This window comes from Alexandromys fortis, unplaced genomic scaffold, assembly GCF_014885135.2.
Source record: "Alexandromys fortis isolate MF-2015 unplaced genomic scaffold, M_Fortis_MF-2015_v1.1 scaffold_23, whole genome shotgun sequence".
Taxonomy (NCBI): Eukaryota; Metazoa; Chordata; class Mammalia; order Rodentia; family Cricetidae; genus Alexandromys; species Alexandromys fortis.
This window is the reverse complement of record NW_026067907.1, coordinates 12571986-12590678: the sequence shown is the minus strand read 5'-3', so window position 1 is coordinate 12590678 and position 18693 is coordinate 12571986. Positions and strand designations below refer to the sequence as shown.

The 18693-nt window shown below is 54.0% G+C and overlaps 2 protein-coding genes across 8 annotated transcripts in view; one reads left to right on the top strand and one right to left on the bottom strand.

Annotated features, from left to right (window-relative positions):
• Positions 1 to 1313: 1313 nt before the first annotated feature.
• On the top strand, positions 1314 to 18582 carry Frmd1 (FERM domain containing 1). Of its 5 annotated transcripts, none has more exons than XM_050136035.1 (12): positions 1314 to 1922; positions 3052 to 3142; positions 7234 to 7313; positions 7745 to 7821; positions 8862 to 9048; positions 9919 to 10074; positions 10984 to 11049; positions 11153 to 11221; positions 11808 to 11982; positions 12733 to 13005; positions 13595 to 13674; positions 18111 to 18582. In XM_050136035.1, exons 1-11 carry the CDS (start codon positions 1854 to 1856, stop codon positions 13633 to 13635), a joined length of 1284 nt encoding a protein of 427 aa, XP_049991992.1. In that variant the 5' UTR covers positions 1314 to 1853; the 3' UTR covers positions 13636 to 13674; positions 18111 to 18582. The 5 variants fall into 5 exon arrangements, with proteins under 5 accessions (XP_049991992.1, XP_049991993.1, XP_049991991.1 ...); XM_050136036.1 differs by lacking the exon at positions 18111 to 18582 and adding an exon at positions 13820 to 15832 and having other exon boundaries at positions 13598 to 13674; XM_050136034.1 differs by lacking the exon at positions 18111 to 18582 and adding an exon at positions 13917 to 15832.
• The window catches only part of Kif25 (kinesin family member 25), a 32715-nt gene continuing 27731 nt past the window's right edge, over positions 13710 to 18693 (bottom strand). For all 3 annotated transcript variants that reach the window (XM_050136015.1, XM_050136016.1, XM_050136017.1), the window contains exon 15: positions 13710 to 13845. In XM_050136015.1, the coding sequence (XP_049991972.1) occupies positions 13710 to 13845 (136 nt within the window). The remainder of the gene's footprint in view (positions 13846 to 18693) is intronic.

Sequence of the window (18693 nt, the reverse complement as noted above, 5' to 3'; positions counted from 1 at the left end):
ACCCCCATATACACATACCAACATATGCACCACCCCCACATACGCACACATATGCACACACACACATATGCACACATTTGCACATGCACAATATTTGGAGAAAAATACCGCATGCTTGGAGCACACTTTTCCTCATTATTCCCCCCAAACGAGCACAGTACGTATTTTGCATTCGATGTTACTAGTCACCCAGAGGCAGATACATAGCAGGTAAGCTATGATTCCATGCAATGGACCTTAGCTTCCTGGGACTTGGCACCACAGCCCCACAGAAGCCGAGAGGAGCTGAGGAGTGGTGCTCTCTCTCTGGGGGTCTAGTCCCATTTCTGTTCCATCCAGACAGAAAACTGTTGCCTTTTGAGGAACCAGAAGACTACAGTCCCCGACTGTGGTCTTCAGGGTAACCAGGGTAACCAGGGTTGACTAGGCCCTGTAGCCACGGAGCATTACAGCTGCCTGCCTGGGAGATATGGGGCATCTTCAGGAACTGATGTATTCTTTGTGAACCTGACATTTCCCAGGCAGGCTGCTACGGCCCTTGGTACTGGACAGCCTGTGAGCCACCAGAGACTACCTGTTTCTATCACATTTATCAGTACTAACATGAATCTGGAGATGTCTGTGACCCGTTTGCCAAGTGTTACCTGTAATGCCTCAGCCATAGGCCCTGACTACTGACCAGCACTCTGCCTGGCCCAGTACTGGTCACTGCATCCAGCCCTGGCTCCAGGATGATCCCAGCTGCCCTCTCAGGATCCCTGGGTGCTGTATGTGGCAGAGGCGCTGCCAATGTCCCCCTCCTGGCTGCAGGCATAGTTGGAAGAATAGCCAGAGTGTACTTCACTGCCGTATTGAGGTGAGCCCTGCCTTTGGGGTAGAGCCCTGTTCAGACAGTAAACAGGATCTGGGAACACAGCACAGTGGTGTAGTATTGAGAGCCTAGATCTATGTCCTGGGAATGTTTCTATTATCTCAAAGTGACAGACACTGACTTTACCTGGTGAGGAAGAGAGCTGGCCACAAGCATCCAGGAAGTCTATAGAACATGGTACAGCGAGGAGCAAGACCTCAGCCCGAGTGGGGAGGGCTGGCCACAAGCAGTCAGACTGTCCCAGCTAAAACGCTAAGATCCTGGCACTAGCCCCTGCCCGTTCAGAGCCTGTGATGGAGCAGGGCTTCTCTGGTGCTGCCCCCAAGTAGGACAGGAAAGACTCTGGAGCAGAATGACCTGCCCCTGCTCAGAGCTGATCCTTAGCATTCCCGGGTGTTTGCTCATCCTGGCTGGTAGCTGATGTCCTGCTCGGCCACACAGCTGTGACTCTGTAGTGCCCATTCACTGTGGTCACATGGCCTACTTCTTCTTAACCACCTGCTGCAGAAGGAACAGATGTCGTGGTTCTGGCCTCTGTGTGGTCCTGCCATCCTCCGAGGAGCTGAAGGAGCATCTCATGCGGATCAGGGCTCCATCACTTCCTGTCAGGGCACACAGTGCTCCCAGCCTTGCATCCTGCCTGAGAGTCATGCTGTTGCTGGCCTGCATGCCAGCGGCCTCCACACACCCAGAGTCACAGCCCTGACCTTTGTTCCTGCTCAGTCGCTGAGTTCCCGGCTTTCCCAGACAGTCTGGACAGGGACTGCAGACCGTGCAGCCGCATATGGGAGGTGACCACACCCCCTCGCACTGATGACCGGGGAGGAGATGGGAGGACCAGCACACTGGTGCCGCCCGAGCGGGAAGCTCGGGACTGTCCAGTCTCTAGTTCACTGTCTTCTGCAGGAAGCAGTAGACAACGCCTAGTTCTAAGAGAGCCCTTGTGTACTTCCCAACAGAAACCACAACCTGGGACCCTGAGATGAGCTCAGAGCTCAGAGACATCCTAGTACTACTGCCTACCTGGGAAGAACTGCGGCTGTCCGTGGAGGTGAGCAGAGAGACAGTGGGGGTTCTGTATCCAGAGGCTGAGCGGGGACAAGTGGGGCCCACAGAGGGCTGTGGGGGTGGACCATGGAGGCTGCGTGTCTAGAGGGAAGGGTGGCAGCAAGGATCATGTATAGGAAGCCCCAGGTACAAGAATACACGGACCTCATGTGACTATGAAGGACACCACTGTGCTATAAAGCACCGATCTTTCCAGTCACCTAGAGGCTAGCATCTTGGCTTCCTGGTCTCCACAGGGTGCGGGGTTATATGCTTCTCCCTCCATAGCCAGCATCATGGGCTTCCCTGGGCTGAGTTTATTACAAGGGACCTGGCTGACCTCCAATTATCCAGGATGGTGACGACATAGGAGAGAGTTTGGCAGCTCCTGAGGGTTCTGAACGTGACTTCCTATCCTCTAGCTTTTTGCCCCGGCCACACTTTGGACTTTGACACATCTCCAGCTTTTGTCCTCACTCTGAGTCATCTCCACCGTCCTGTAATCAAAGATGCAACCATGACAGGGCACACCCTCCTTCCCAGGCCAAGCAGTTTCTCTCTGTCTTTCCTTCGCTCTTGGCTTGCCATCCCCTACCCAGGTACTGTGGGCACAGAATTGTGTTACCCTCAGTCAGGCCTCTTCAGCTCCAGGGTCAGGGACTTGCCACCTGCAGAAAGGAACCCTCGCCTCCACCTGGAAGTCAGCAAATGCTATAGTGAGGTCACTGGTCTTATGGGGTTCCCTCTCACGTCAGGTGGCAGCACTGTGTGGGTACCGAGAGGATACTAACATTCCAGGAGGTGACCAGAGATTACCAAGATGGATGTCGGCTAGGTTTCACCCTCTGCCCACAACCAGGGCCTCTACAGCCCCAGTGTACCCCTAAAGAAAGAGGGCATCTCCTCTCTGGGTTGGAACACATCCTTAGGCTGTTCTTTTTAGGGACCGATGTTTAAATCTGTGCTTTGGAAACAAGTGGATGGCCCAGGCCCAGGCCCAGGCCCTGGTCCCTGGCTCCATCCCCTGCCTAAGCAGATGATACTGCTCCCTCCCTGACCCAGCGTCCCTGTCAGTCCAGGGTCTTATGAGGAAGTTCTGCATTTGGCTTATGCCCACCCTTCCTTTATTCCAGGTCACAGCCACAGGGCAAGAGCTCTTCCGGCAGGTGTGTGATACGGCACACATTCGAGAAGCTTACATTTTTGGCCTCAGCGTCATCAGAAGTAAGCATTGCTTGGCAACCCCAACACAGGCTACCCAGGAAAAAAAGGGGGGGTCCTTGGAATTCAGGAGTATCTGCCTTGTCACAGACTCCGCCCACAGATAAACCAATAAGGCTATGAACACACATGCATGCACACTTGTGCACATGCACCACAAAATGTACATACTACTCACACATGTGTGCACACATACACACAAACTCACATGCCACAAACAAGAAGTGCACATGAATATTGATCATACACCTAACACAAGCATGCACCACACACGTGTGCATAACGCATGCAGTATATTCTCACACACATACAGTTAAACCATGTACTCCCTCACACATTCATGCACATGCAATTATACCATTCACACTCAAACACACGTGCCCATACTTGCATGCTACACATACGTGTATAACTATACACACAGTGCACGTCCATACATTAGTACACGGGCTCACTCACTCGTGCTTAAGCATGCACTCACCCCACACGCCTGTACATTCACATGCTTGTGAATATAAGAACCAAATTGGGCAGGAGACCAAGGACCTCCAGCCCAGCAGAGAAGGGCCAGGAGGAAGCGGGAGCTTGGGCAGGCCGTGGAAGGCAGTGTGGAAGTGACCGTGTCTGAGCGGGGGACGACATCCCCCACCTGCATTGCACTGTCTCCGGAAGCAGCTCTATCCAGATCTGCCTGCTGTCTGCTCTCTGTATTCTCAGCTCTACACTGGCACTACTATTTCCGTTGGTGTGCAAGGGCCACACAGCTCCTGTGGGATGTGATGGGCACTCTCGTAAAGCTCCCCTTAGGGGAGATGATCCTTGGTCAAAAGGCTTTTCCAGGATGCTGCTCTAGAGAGGGCAGCTGGGACATGACTCTATGTCCTGCCTGCGGTCCCTCGGGCCCCAAAGAGCCTAGAAGAGAAGGTGAAATGGTGAGGGGTGGTGAGGATGAAGCCATAGGAGGCGCTAGGTAGAATCCCTATAGAAGGTGACTACAGCAACTGCAGTGGGTAGCCCTGTGCTGGTCAATGGGACGCTGTCTGGATGGGGTAAGGTACTTCTCCCTGAACACCCAGAATTCAGTTTCCCTAGAGATTAAATTAGTCTTCTGAGGTCATGTGATACCAAGCTACCAGTAACTGGTATCTAGCATGCAAGGCCAAAGCCCATGATATGGCCAAGACTAGGCCACGTGTTCTAAGACCTTTGTCTTCTTAGCTGAGGCTCGGCGTCAATACCGGGAGCTGTCCGCACATCAGGACTTTAACAGCTGTGCAGTCACACCTAGAAAGTGGGCTTAGGTAATCAGGGAGCAGCTGCAGAGGCCACGGGTTCGAAGTCCAGCTCTATTCTAGTTGACAGGCCTGAAGGGCTGCAAGGTGGAGCAGCCCAGCTGGGTACCAGCTGAGGAAGCCAGGGAGCATACCGTGGGGCTTGCTGGGACTGGGAGTGAGTGTTTGTTCATGCTGTGCCTTCTCCCAGCAGGGACACTCCTCATGGGAGGGGTTCAGCCCCTGCCAGCCAGCCTTAGCATCCATCTCCTTCCATGTGCGAGGTCAGGGAACAAGGGGTCAGGACACAGGCAAGGAAAGAACTTGGGGTTCCCTTCCTCTGAACTGAACTGAGGGTTCTCTCTGAACAAACGGTAACAGGCTCTGAGCTCACCTGGGACTTGAAGAGAGCAGAAGGCTGCAGCTGAGCCAAGTTTTCCACTCCAGTGTCAGCCATTGCCAGGGAGGAGCTGCTGGCTGCAGGGCCCAGCTCTTCCTCCTCCGCAGGGGCCCCGGGTCACAGCAAGCAGCCAGCTAGGAATTTTATTGAATCTGGACTATGGCCACATTCCTGGGTCAGGCTGGACATAGAGCGCTCAGCCTGCCATGTCCAAGAGAGTTGTAAGAAAAACAGTTCTCCACAGGGGTACGACCCTGGGTGTGTTGCAGTCCCTGCTTGCCTGGGCTTTGTAGACCCCTGCCACCCTCATGGGGCTGTTCTGGCGACAGGCTCTGAGCTAAAGATGTTTACCCAGGCCTCTCCTGGTGCTGGATATAGGGGGTGGAAGAAGCAGCAGGCTTTTCTATCACTGCTCTATCACATGGAGGCCGACAAGATTGTATTTTGGCAATCCTGGGATTTCAACCGAGGACCTTACGTGAGTGAGGCAAGCACTCTGCCACTGAGCTACAGCCCCAGCCTTATGACTTCATTTTTTAGAAAACCTTTAGTTTCGTGGCAAAACTGAACAGAACATATAAAATTTCCCATGTGGCTAAAGTTCCAGCCACCTACCCTAGCCACATCATCCAGAAGACAGGAGATTTTTCACAGCCCCTGATCTTACAGTGACCAGCAGTGTCACTAGAGTCCACGGCAGACACGGCACACTCAGGGTCTGGGAGAACTCACAGTACCGTCTGGCCGTGTCACTAGAGTCCACGGCAGACACGGCAACTCTGGGTCTGGGAGAACTCACAGTACCGTCTGGCCGTGTCGCTGCACCAGTTCCTGGGCTCCATCTCCTCACCCCTCTCCCCATCCCAGAAGCTCTGATCCATTTCCTGCCTCTACGTCCCTATTTTCCAGATTGGTGGTTTACACTGTACAGATTCCTAATGATTCAGTGTGTGCTGGCTGGAAACCTCCCTTCTTCTCAACCCTTCTTTTCTTCCATTGCATTCTCCTGCCCGAGGATGCCTCACATTGAGGAACTTGCTTCTTGAACACAGGAAGGTTGGGCAGATCAGATAAGAAAGTTATCTGATCAAAGTCCTGCATCTCCCAAAGCCCAAAGTGTGAACAGTTTGTGTTGGGGCCCAGGGCCTCGGAGCTAGAGTGATCAGGTCTTGAGACACGGGAAGGACATGGAGTCTGGGCCTAACACTTCCCTAGAGCCCTAGGCAGTGATGGAACTGTTCTAATTCGGCCACTGCATACATTTATGGAAGTCTGAGGTCAAGGTGATCAGAGCTGGATCCTCCGTGGCTTCTCTGCGGCCTAGGACAGCCTCCTTCCTGTGGCTTCCCCTTGTCCCTCTGTGTCTTTGTGTGTCTCAGTCTGGCAGAGCCCTGCTTATCCTTGGATCCCCCTGATGAGCTCCTACAGCTGACGGCTTCAGGAAGCCTCATCTCTGCCTATCCCTCCATCAACTGAGGCTCTGAGGGGGATGGGAAGTGCAGGGCCTTCCATAGCAGGAACAGTGCCGACTGCTGGTGAGTCTGAAAATTCACTCAGACTCTGCCTTTCCAGATGTGGGCAAGGCTGGCTAGGCAGAAACTACTTCAGAAAGGCCGTCTTATAAGGTGGGCCCGCGCCCTTGCGTTATCCCCCAGCCTCTCATCTACATGGGCTCTAGCACCCCCAGGCATGTCTGTCAGGCGGCCACTGAGCCGGAACGTAGGAGGGGATGACCATGAAATGTGCCTTACCTGCTAACAACAAGCCACGAATCTGGACCTGATCATATGGCTCTTGCCAGGTCCACAATGCCAGGGTGCCTGCTTCTCGATGCTTCCCAGATGGTCACTTCTGTCTTGAGTCTGTCCTAAGGTGTTACCTCATTCTGGGCACCAAGTATGTGAGAATGAGAATGGCAGAGATAGGCTCTTGGGGCTCCACATTCTTCTCTAGGGCCCTTGTTCATGCTTTCCAGCTTAGACAGGAAAGGGACAATAGGTTTCTCCAGAAACAAAGGAAAGCTTGTTTTAGTAAAAACACCTCCAGTAACCCCATTCTCAGGGCAGCCCTGATAACAAGGTGGCGCGGGTCACCCACACTGATCGGTTTTGGTGATAGCTCACAGGAAGACCCGTGGATGATTAGATCTGCAGACACTGTCGGCTGCTCTCCACACAGTGAGGACCAGCTCAGGTGGCTCTGCCCTGGAAGGATGCTTGCCATAGCCACAGCCTGAGATGGTTCATCTCTCATCTGCGGTGTCTTGTCTCAGTGCTCAACCTCAGAGGCAGCTGTGCCAACCCAGCTGCATGCAAACCTCTACGCCAGCAGACAGATTTACTTCGGCTGGGCTCAGCTCTTGCCTGATGGGATTCCCGGGAAGAATGAGAGTGCCTTCTCTGCCCTGGACTTCTCTCTTCCAGACAATGAGTACGTGTTCCTGGATTTGAAGGAAAAGCTCAGTAAATACTTCTCAAAGGACTGGAAGATCAAGCCACACAGAGTAAGCGGAGGACGGAGGAAAGAGCCAGGGCCATCACTGTGGCCAGTGACTAGGAGGCCTCTCAGGTTTGGGAGGGGCAGGTGCTGGGTCAGGCCCATTCTTTGTCACTGCATGGTCACCTGTTTGTCCAGAGTTGTCCTCTTGTCCGCTTGCACTGTCCTCAAGTCCTGCCACTTACGTCCTAAGAGTTGAGGTTGGGTGGATCGCCAGTCCCGTTCCCTCAGTGTGATGCCTGTAGCTGCCCTGAGAACATCCCACTTGGGGTTTTCCCCTTTAAAGAAAAATAAGATAAAGCAATACAACTAACTATTACACGCACTAAGTCTTGGGTCTGAGGTGTCCCCAGGCAGGCCTGTGGAAGCTCCCCCGTTGTGCATGCCACAGTGGGGCTCCTTTTCAGGCTTCTGTCTTTTTCTTTGTTCTTCTGACAGAGGGGTCAGATATCCAGGGCGCCCTTTATCATCTTCTTCAGAGTACAGTTCTACGTGGAAAATGGAAGGGCGATCAGGTAACTACACTGCCAACAAAGACACTGCCCGGGGAGGGAAATACAAGCCACAAGATAGGCAAGTATCTTCCGTGTGCACTGAAAGAGAAAGGTCCTATCCTAAGGATGCCATCCCTTCAAAGCCAGGCAGGTGTCTCCATCTGGTGGCTGTAGCTGAGTCTCAGAGTTGAGCTTTAAATGGGAATTGTGCTTCCTGCCAGGTATCCCCAAGTCTACTTGGGCAGGGAGGGTCGTGGGAAGGGTGAGAGAGAACTGGAAGGTTCTTGCTTGGCAAGAGGTAGATCTGCTGCCATCGGTGCCTGACGGGTGTCATCAAAGAACTAGAAACTCTCCAAGCAGAGCTCTGGGAAGTTGTCAGCAGGGCTTGGGTGTCCTTGGGATGGCCTTTGGAAAGTGCAAATCTGGTGCTGGTGCCCAGATATGGTGAATGGGGTCATGGAAGATTCTGGAGTCAGAGGTATGTGACTATAGAAGGACCCGTTCTGGAGCATACTAACCGAAGAAGGTTCTAGAGAGTGGGAATGTGTGGCCATGTGGAGCATTCTAGCGACATCTTAGCAGGGAAAACCAGACGGAGACTGATGCATGGTTCTCTGCATCATCAGCAGATCATCATCAGCGGCCAGCCAGATTGCTATATTAAAAGATGTAGGAGAGGCTCTCAGGAGGTTTGCACTGCTTTGGGTTAGCGGATGGTACTGGACAGACAACTGACTGGGAGGCAAGTCAGTGGCCTGAGTTTGCCCCTGTGCCAGAGACTCAGGAGCTCCCACAAATGGCACCACTTGCTCCTGGATCTCAGCTGCTGGAGGGCCACACCCATAGGGACAGACTTTGTCCTTGACCCCGCTTCACCTCTGTCTCACTAAGGACCCTGTAACAGGAGATGTCCCCGTGTATAAACAGACTAGGAAGAGGCCACCAAGAGTCCTCAGAGGCCCGTGGACTAGGAAGCCAGGCCTGGGGAGGGCAGAGGATACAGGGCCGCCTGCAATGGGAGGAATCACTCTTCCTGACCCTTCTGCCCTGCTGCTGTGCAGTGACAAGACAGCCCGGCGCCTGTACTACTGCCACCTGAAGGAGCAGGTCCTGGGGTCCAGGTGCATGCACAAAGAAGAGGCCTACTTTCTGCTGGCTGCCTGCGGGCTGCAGGCTGACCTGGGAAACCACCAGGAGACGGTCCACGTGGGCAAGTACTTCGAGCCCCATGCCTACTTCCCTCAGTGGGTAAGGCCGTGTGGTACCCTCCTTGGGATGGGCAGGGGGAGGGGGAAGGACTAGGGAGGGGCAAGGGCATGGAAACAGAGGGACTCGAGTCCAAGGGGGCCCAGCAATGGCATTGCAAAGGCTGGCAACACGGTGCAGGAGCTGCGGCCAGGCAGGCTATGCCTTCGGTCGTGCAGAAGTCAGCCAGCTCACCATCTCTGCGCTGCCTTAGCCCACCAGCCTGTGTAAGGACAAACCAACCCCAGGACCTCTGTGCCTCAGTTTCCTCATCTGTGTCCTAGGAGAAGTGAGCAAGAGGCACCACTCCTTTGTGTGTAAAATCTTAGCTTCACCGCCATGCTGAGAAAATGGTTCTGGGGACTGTGGGCCCCGCACACTCTCTCCCATTGGCCCTCCCATGCCCCCACCCCCTCTTTTTTTCCATCTTCTGTGCCTTAGGCCTCACGTACCTGCCTTGCAGAGCTATCTCCAAGGCCAGGTTGGAGGCCAGGCAACTTTACTCAAAGCCTCCCTGAGCCCATACACCCTTCTGTCCCTCACTGGAGCCTGAGCCTTTTGGTTTCAGCCATGGCTTCCTCACCAGGGAGTTCCCCAAGAGTTGCAGCTTTTGGGGTAAATATGCCCCACAAACCTTCTAAGGAGGGCTATTTCTATGGTCCTTTTGAGCATTGGGGTGACATAGGAGAGGGGATCAGGACCAAAGATTTAGGAGCATTGCATCCTCACCTTCGGGTCTGCCTACGACAGGGGGCCCAACTCTGCTAAACACAGGCTCTGGCTAGGAAGTTTGCTGCTTCCAAAGGCGGGAGGGGGTGTCAGCGTAGAGAAAGGGCAGGCTGAGGTCTGAGATAGCGGTGGCTCTGTCCTCAGGTTATCAACAACAGGGGACCTGACTACATCCTCAGGCATGTGCCTAGCATGCATCGTGAACAGCGGGGCCTGAGCCCCAAGGAGGCCATACTCCACTTCATCAGGGATGCCTGCCAACTTGAGGATGTTCCTGTCCACTTCTTCAGGCTGTACAAGGTCTTCCCCATGGTGTCAGGGGTGGGAGGGACCTGGGGCAGGGGTGCGTGTTCCCCCATGGCTGACAATGTGACTAAGATTCAAGGGTAGTAGGCAAGACTGTCCTTAGGACCTTGGATGAGTGATGAGTTGGAGGGTTACTTGGTCACTGTTGTAGGAAGGTTGCTTGTTTGTTTCCTGGCTGCCTGGCAGCGCAGACCCCAGACCCAAAATAATCACACAGAAACGATATTATTTAGATCACATCTTGGCCCATTAGTTCTAGTTTCTTATTGGCTAACACTTACATCTTAATTGAACCCATCTCCATTAATCTGTGCATCATCACAAGGTCATGGCCTACCAGCAAAGTTTCCATGTGTCTGTCTCCACTCCATGGCTTCTCTCTGATTCTGCCCTTCTTTCTCCCAGCATTCAGTTTAGTTTTCCCTGCCTAGCTAAGTTCTGTCCTGCTATCGGTCCAAAGCAGTTTCTTTGTTCATTAATGGTAATCACAGCATGCAGAGGAAAATCCCACGTCAGGTAGCTGTCCTGGAACTGGCATGCTGGCTTTCTCTGGTGTCTGACTTCTGTTAAACCCAGCTTGCTCAGCCTCTGCTATCTGGTCTGGTCTAACAGTGGCTGGTTTGCCTGGCCACTGGCCACTTGGACTGCCCCCTCATTCACTGCCTGAACCTAGCATGGCGTCTGTTCTCTGAGGATAAGATAGTCTCCCACAGGGGGCACTAGGGGTGGAACTTTTGTGTATGAGGTTCATAAAATTCAAACATCTATGGAGCATACCACGCCTGTTCCCAAGGAGGGCTGCAGGGTGGCTTAGGCTTATGTAGAGCACAAGCGGAGCCTAAATAGACCTCCTTCTACCTGCCCAAGGGCCAGAATTTTAACCTCTGGCCTGTGTCCTTTTAGGAGAAGAAGGACGATCACCCTACCATCCTTCTGGGACTCACTGTGCAGGGAGTGCACATCTCTCGGGTGAGGGCTCCTCCCTGTCTCTTTTCTCCTCCACCTCCTGTTGTCCTGGTCCCCAGCCTACGCTCTAGTTTCCACGTTCCTCCACATTCCTTCTGTCTTTCAGGAGGCGGACCCCGCGCCCCAGCCGCTCTTCTACTTCCCCTGGTCACACATTTCGAAGGTGACATTTCTGGTGGGTGTCTGAAACGGGAGAGGATCCACAACACTCAGGGGCCCCGAGAACAGAGAACCTGCAACTTCATTCTCAGAACGGGATAGGGATCCACACCGCCGGGCATCACCCAGCCCTGCTGGTCTTCGCTGCCATGTCTAGAGGCACAGCCACAGTGGTGTTCAGCCTCTGAGATGTGCATAGCTCTGGTCACCACTCAGCAACGACAGGAGAGAATGTGGTTCTTTAGAGACACGCTGTGCGGCTTCTGTCCTCCTTGCTTTGTGCCGAAGCTGTCTCCACTGGAGAGCAGGCTGGCTCTGGACAGCCAGGGCTCAAGGCAAATCCTGAATTTAAGACTTGTATATAGTCCCAGGCAGGAAGGTCCTGCAAAGGAGGGCTGCCCCAGGATCCCTCTATCTTCTCAAGGTTGGGGGCAGATGGTACTGAGCCACGGTAACCAGGGACCTGTTTCCACAGGGACACCAATTCTCTAAACTAGAAGTGTAAGCCAGGGCCCAGTTGAGGCTTATGGTTGACATTTCTCTCCTGCTGCTGGGACAGTTTCCTGGACTGTAAAATCATTCTGTCCTTCCTGTGTGTCCAGGGGAAGAAGCTGAAGATTCAGCCAGAAGGGCTGCCAGCAACACAGAAACTGCTGTTCTACACGGGCTACGCCTGGCGCTCCCGCTACCTGCTGCAACTGCTTCGCGCCACACACCAGCTGCACCTCAGCTTGCGGCCTGTGCTGCAGTGGCTCCAAAGGCTGGAGGAGGCAGAAGGTGGGTGTGATATCCAGCTTGGTCCGGTTACCTAGCTGATGGCCACGTACCCTCTCTAGGGTCTGAGATACAGCGAATCAACCCTTGAGAACCTCCACTCTTGAGGCTGATCAGGTGTTCTGGGCTTGGCGGCCCAGACTGCATCTGTCGTTGCTGGTGGTCATCAGCTCCCTGGGTGTTTGGATGGAAAGCAGTGATGATCTGTCGGTCACTTCACTCTGTACATGATTCTGTAGTATCTTATTCCTCACATCCTTAGCCCTACAAAGAGCCAGAGATACAACCTCTTTGTATGCCTCTTTGAAGCATGGTGCTGCCCTGCCTTGCTTCAAACTGAAGCAGGTGTGTGTGTGCACGCCTGAAAATATCTGTGAGAAACGAGTGAGTGGACCTCTGTGCCTGTGTTAGGAGGCCAGTCCTTGAGGATGCTAGGTGTACCCTTCGAACCAGCAGCTGCCATCTGCTCTCCGCTAGTCCTCTCCTGGGTCACGGGGCACCAGGACTGCTCAGGATGGGTCTGCCACCAAGGGCAGGGTGTCACAGCCCCTAGAACCATCACAAGAGGCTGCTGGTGACCAGTTCCGTTCATGCTTGTCTGTCACTATGGGCTTTGTGCAGAGGTCACTCCCCCCGGGGGGCAGTGCTTTGCTCCACATCCATCAGCAGGGCGTGGGACTCTGACCAGCGCTGGTCCAGGAATGTAGGAGGCCTTTCATCCTCTATACTGGCGTTGCGTTGTCTTCCGCGCAGAGAAGAAGTGCTACCGGGAATCCTACATCAGTGACCCACTGGAGTTAGACCTGGACCCACGAAGCAGGAAGTACCTGGGCAATGAGGACAACGTGGATGGCAGACGACATCCCTTCCTCTCCCACGCAGCAGGCACCGATCCCAGCGCCCAGCGTGGGGCGTGTGAGATGTCCGTGGATGAGCCCACAGGGACTGAGAGTCTCTGTGGGACGACACCATCCAGGAGTTCCTGGAGCAGCTTCAGCAGCCATGATGCCTGCACCAAGAGTGGAGGTGAGCTGTAGACATTGCTAATCTGGTTCCCTGGCTGCAGGCTAAAGTGGCCATCCAGGGCTTCACAGTATCTCGTACAAAGCCAATCAGCGTCAGGCAGATCTGCCACTAACACTGTCTGCAGTCACATTCTCGGAGTCTTGTCTAGGCAAAGGGCAGCTGACCTTGTCTGAAGCTACTTGAGTATGAGCCACTGTCTGTTCCCTAGGCCCCAAAAGAGATGGGCACTGAGAAGATGCCACCCCCAGCTCTTCAGGGGGGCTCCTTGGCTCCCACGAACAGCAACCTCTGCCTCTCCTAACGCTGACTAGAGCTACTCTGTAGAAGACAGGATGTCGCATGTCAGATGGAGCCCGGACACCATGGGCTCATCTGAGACTCTGTGCTCTTGTGTGTGTGGAATCACAGGCAGCTTGTGGCTTTCTTGCTGGCAGTTCAGACAAGCAGACGGCCACATCTTAGACAGTCCTGTGAGGAGGGGGATTTGGTTCCTACTTCTGAGTTATGGCAGAAAAGAGCCCAGGGTGAGGATGGGCCCTGCTCATTTTTCTCCTCCTCATCCTCCTCCTCTTCCTCTATGTCTTTCTAGCAGCTTCCCAGAGCCCTTCTCAGGAGTATGAGTCATGCTGATCAGGACATGGGGTCCAGAGAACTGAGGCCATGCCCCAGGTAAGGTTTCCTCATGGCTTCTGCCACCTGTCCACCTACATTTCCAAACTGGGTCCTCTGGGCCATGAAGGGGCCTCTATGGGCAGCCCTGGAGGCACAGCCTGGTTCTTGGAACAGTGGGCTTGGCAGTAACTCTCTGCTTCAGTCTCAGGGACTACATGAACAGGCGTCCTAGAACACAAAAGGCACAAAAGGCACCAGTCGTCAGGATGAGAACTACCAACACAACTGTCTCTCTGTAGGCTGGGGAGGCTGACCCAGGGGTGACCAGGACCTCCACAGCCTGGACCACACGAGTCTGCACCAGCCTTCCCAACACCTTCTGAGTACTCACCAGTCACACCTGGGGCTGGCAAGAAGTTCCTAAACTACTTCTCCTGGAACTGGCCTGGTCAAGACTCACCCCTGCAGAAGTCTGTGGTGCAGGCAAGAGCTGGCCCTGTTTGTGCCAGTCAGTCTTGAAGGTGACTTGCTGGCATCCAGCACCATTTTGTCCAGGTCTGGCAAGGCAGTCCCTGGCCCTCAACCCTTTCTGCCCACATATCCATCACCTATTCTTTGCCTGCTCACCTGTAGGAGGGGTGGAGCCAGCTCTGACCTTAGCCTAGAGGTAGGGGTGGGCTCTGCTCTTCCTGTCTCTCACCTGGCCAGCATAAGCTCTGAGTGAACGTTAGCCCTGAAGCAGCTGGGCTCTAATCTGTGAGAGGTGTCATAGTGGGACATGGGCATTAGAGGGCGCCCCAGGACTGCACAGTCAGCCTAGGCTGGCGGGGCTTTTCCATCAGGACTCTGTAGACCCTTGTTCCATAGCTTGCTTCTAAGTGCTACACCAAACACAGAGGCCTCTCGTACAGTGTGTGGCTCTGCCGTACCAAACACAGGGGCTTCTCTTGTAGTGTATGGCTCAGTCCCACCCAGAGACCCAGAGACCCCTGCAAACAAAACACCATTAGATGCAATGAATTCTTTTCCTGTAAGAACCCCCTTACTCCCTCCTCAGGCTTCCTCCACCTGGCCATGACAATGTCACCAGGACAGTGGGGCAGGGCTGTCTGGGGGTCTCCTCTACCTCCTCACCACAGCCAGAGAGGTGCAGAAGCTGGTGAGCAGGCATAATATGTGGGCTCTGGGAAGACCCGGTAGTGTGGTGGGTTATCGACCCACAGACCCCTCAGGGCTCTTCCTGCCCCGGGTCCAAAGGAGAACCTGATGCCACTTTATTTGTGGGGGACTTGTGTGTCACTGTTAGTCACAAGTTCTTGGTAGCTGTGCCCAACACTGGGCCCCCTTCTAACCCCTACATTTGCCAGAGTGGAGCACGAGTCTGGCTGGCTGGGTACTTCTTCACCTAGGCCTCTCCTCCCTGTGCATCCTGAGCCCAGGCAGAGAGTGTGGTTGCGCCAACCAGCCAAGACGGTGGCTGAGGTGTGACTCACACAGGGGGCTGACTGAACTGAGGATTCCATTCCCTGGATGGTGTGATAAGAACAGATTGGGAATTGTGGACAGGACTGGGCAGCCAAAGCTGATTCAGGCTCTCCAGAAGACCAGTATACGAGTACTATTGGTACAAAGTGGGGTTAACTAACCCTGACTGAGAGGCATACAGTCTTCCATTAGAGAATCTTTGAGAAGAAGAAACCCCAGTGTCAGTGGAGGTCTGTGACAGCTGTGGTGCTAGGCGTGGGGCAGGGCTGATTTCAGGACATGCCCCCCCCCACAGACACACAGGTACACATGCACACACACACACACACATACACCATGTTCAGGAACAGGAACGCAGACAGTGATTTCCATGACACGAAGCTAACCCAGTGATGGAGGTGGGTCTTGTAATAATAAAGAAACTGCCTCGGCCCTCATAGGACAGAAAATTAGGTAGGTGGAGTAAACAGAAGAGAATTCTGGGAGAAAGAAGCTGAGTCAGAGAGTCGCCATGATGCTCCCACTCCAGACAGACGCAGGTTAAGATCCTCTCTGGTAAGCCAGCTCATGGGCTACACAGAATATTAGAAATGGGTTAGAACAATATGTAAGAGCTAGCCAATAAGAAACTGGACCGAGCCGGGCCAGGCAGTGTTTGAAAGAATACAGTTTCCGTGTAATTATTTCTGGGTATAAGCTAGCCATGCGGGCGGCCGGGTGCCGGGGACGCAGCCCTGCCGCTCCTAATTTCAACAACCCAGGGAGTCAGGATTGTATCCAGCTGCCCTGCCTTAGTGTCCCCTTACCACATATGCCCCTGGAGAGTGTCAGCCAGAGGTAGAAACTCCCCCTCTCTGGTGTCCCTATCCCTCAAGCTCACGTGAGGTCACTTTGGCCCCAAGTAGATCACCTGGCCCTGGGGTTCCTATGTGACCCCCAAGGAATAAAACAGCCCGCCATTCATTTTTATACTGTTGCTCACAGAGCTGGCTCTTGGCAGAAGTCAAATGTGAGTTGGGACTTGGAAGGGCCTGGGTGTTTTCTTTACCACCTGTGGAACCAAGGTGTTCCAGACAGAGCTGGGTATGTGCTGAGTAGCAAGGTTAAGAGCAGGCAGCACTGTCGGGGTTTGTCCTCCTCCGGGCCTGGATGTGCCCCTCCCAGCAGAGCGCGGCCTGCTGTTACAGCTGCTTTTCATTATGTTTATGAATAACACAGTAAGAGGCCAGCTGGGTCTTCCAGTCCTCAGGGAGAAGGCCCCGTGCTCAGTTGTCCCCTGCGAGTCCCCTTGGCCCCGGACTGTGGTTTTCAGTACTCCCAGGAGCAGCAGAGGCCAGTTCAGCTCACCCTCAGTGTGTGTGCAGCAGCAGCTAGGGCTTCATGGAAGTCAGGACCTGTGCCCCGTGTCTTCACAGACAAGAAGACAAGACCATTGGTTGACCCTGAGAAGTCACTTGGGGCCCACAAGGATTCCTATTTCTGTCCTTCCTCTGGGCCTGTGGACAGGCACGGGGAACTATGCCAAGTGTCTCTGACCACCAGATTGCACAGAGCTGCAGACCGTGGTCGTGACCCTTGGGACAGGGAGAGGACGATTAAAGGCCAGGCTCTCTCTGTGCCGCTACCCAAGAAGGTTCAATGGGGCAAGCGAGGAAAGGCGGGGGCATAAAAAGGAGCTGAGGCAAAGTCCCCAGGCTCCTTCCTATATTCATCTGTGAGACTGGAGAAAGAAAGCTACCACTCACAGTCCCTCGGGTCCCTGGGCAGGGGCTGGGACCCTTTGACTAGTTCCCTAATGCAGAGTGGCTTGCCATAGGAGCTAGTCCTACAGCAGGGCCAGGCTCACGGCAGAGCTAAGCATCCAGATTCGAGAGACCCTCCCAGGAGCGCGCCTGGCCAGCTACACCCAACAGAGGTGTTTCTACAGTGCTCACTGGGCCTGGAGCTCAAGAGCCTGCTGGAGGCCGTGGTGTCCAGCATGAGGAGGACCTCCGGGTGGGGCATACAGACAATGGTGGCTGCTTGTGTGATATGGGCCGCCGAGCAGAGCTACACAGCAGCTCTGGCTCCCCTCCTCAGCAGGCGGAGGCCAGAGCACTCTTCCACATCCCCCTTCTGATGGGAGCACCTTCACTTTGTAATGTCTCTGACCCTGGGGTCTCAGAGAGTTAGTTGCTCAAAAACCAGTGATGTTGGGACAGGCAGGGCAACCATCTCAGCCCCAAAGAAGACTAAGCTGGGGCTCCCATGGTACGCTGATGGGGTGGCAGTTTTGGAAATATTCAGGGGACAACATGTGTGGCTAGGATCTTATCTCTTTCTCCTTGATATCATCACCCTTCTGGCGATGAGCGGTACAAGGGGACCATGCAGACAGACTTCTTCCCGGAGCTGTGACAGACAGCCACCAGCTGGGCGTGTTATGGCTCAGAGTAGGGCAGCAGGCTTCCGGGAACTTGGCAGCCCTTGGTTCACTCCATTTTGGAATGGATAGCAGAGGGAAGACATCTGTTCTGACTCCCCACACCCCAAGCCAGAGCACATGGTCTTGGGGTCACGCAGGGTCTAGACACAACAGAATCGGCCTCTACATCATACAGCTCCAGTTTAGGGATCTTAAAGGTCTTCTGTGTCCCCAGTAACAAGCTGGAAACGAGGAGGAAAGGCACTCATGAAATATCCCAAAAACAAGCTGTATCCGCCACACCAGGAGGAAGCTGGCTATTCAGTCCCACGAGGGGGTGAGGGCCTAGGGCCCAGCAGGCAACATGGAGGAGGACCACTGCTGGCCATCGCAAGGCATTGGGAGTAGTTCAGCAGCAGCCCTGCTCAGCACACATGAGAGGATCTTGCACTGGTCCCCAGCACTGCAGGACAAAGGTGCTGGCACCCTGAACCTGTGTTTGTTTGCCCACTTTCTAGAGGTTGGGCCTGGAAGCTTTGAATCTTTCCCTCATTTGTCTCTAGAAACACTGCAGAATTTATCACATTGGTTCCTTTTTCCTAAGAGAGCACGGCCCTGGGACCATCTACGAAGGTTTCAGGCCTCAAAATCGGGTTGAAGATGGAACACTAATCTTGGGACTTCGGTGCCATGGAGAGCAGCTGACTGAAGCACATTTAATAAAAGCCCAGAGACAGAAATTGGGGTCTAACCTGAAGGTCGGAAAAGCAAAACAGCGAGCCACTGACTCTTACCTCTACCTCAGTCCAAAATGGCGATCCTGCCCCCAGGAATTCCAGAATGAGACTGAGACTGAGAGCTGTCCCTCCCGTTTATAATCCTCTCCTCTCCAGGGTTGGGATTAAAGGCGTGCACCACAACTGCACTGTTTCTATGGCAAACTAGTGTGGCTACTGGGATTGAAGGTGTATGCCACCACTGCCTGGTCTATAAGGCTGACCAGGACAGCTGTTTTACTTTCTAATCTTCAGACAAGCTTTATTTATTAAAATACAAATGAAGTATCACTAAAGCTGGCTTCTGGGGACATGTGAACAAGTCCCCTGCACCCTGCTGTCTGCTCAGAGCTCCGGTCAGCAGATGGAGGCTTCTGGCTGCCGGGAATGGGGCGGAGGCTAGTGGTTCTC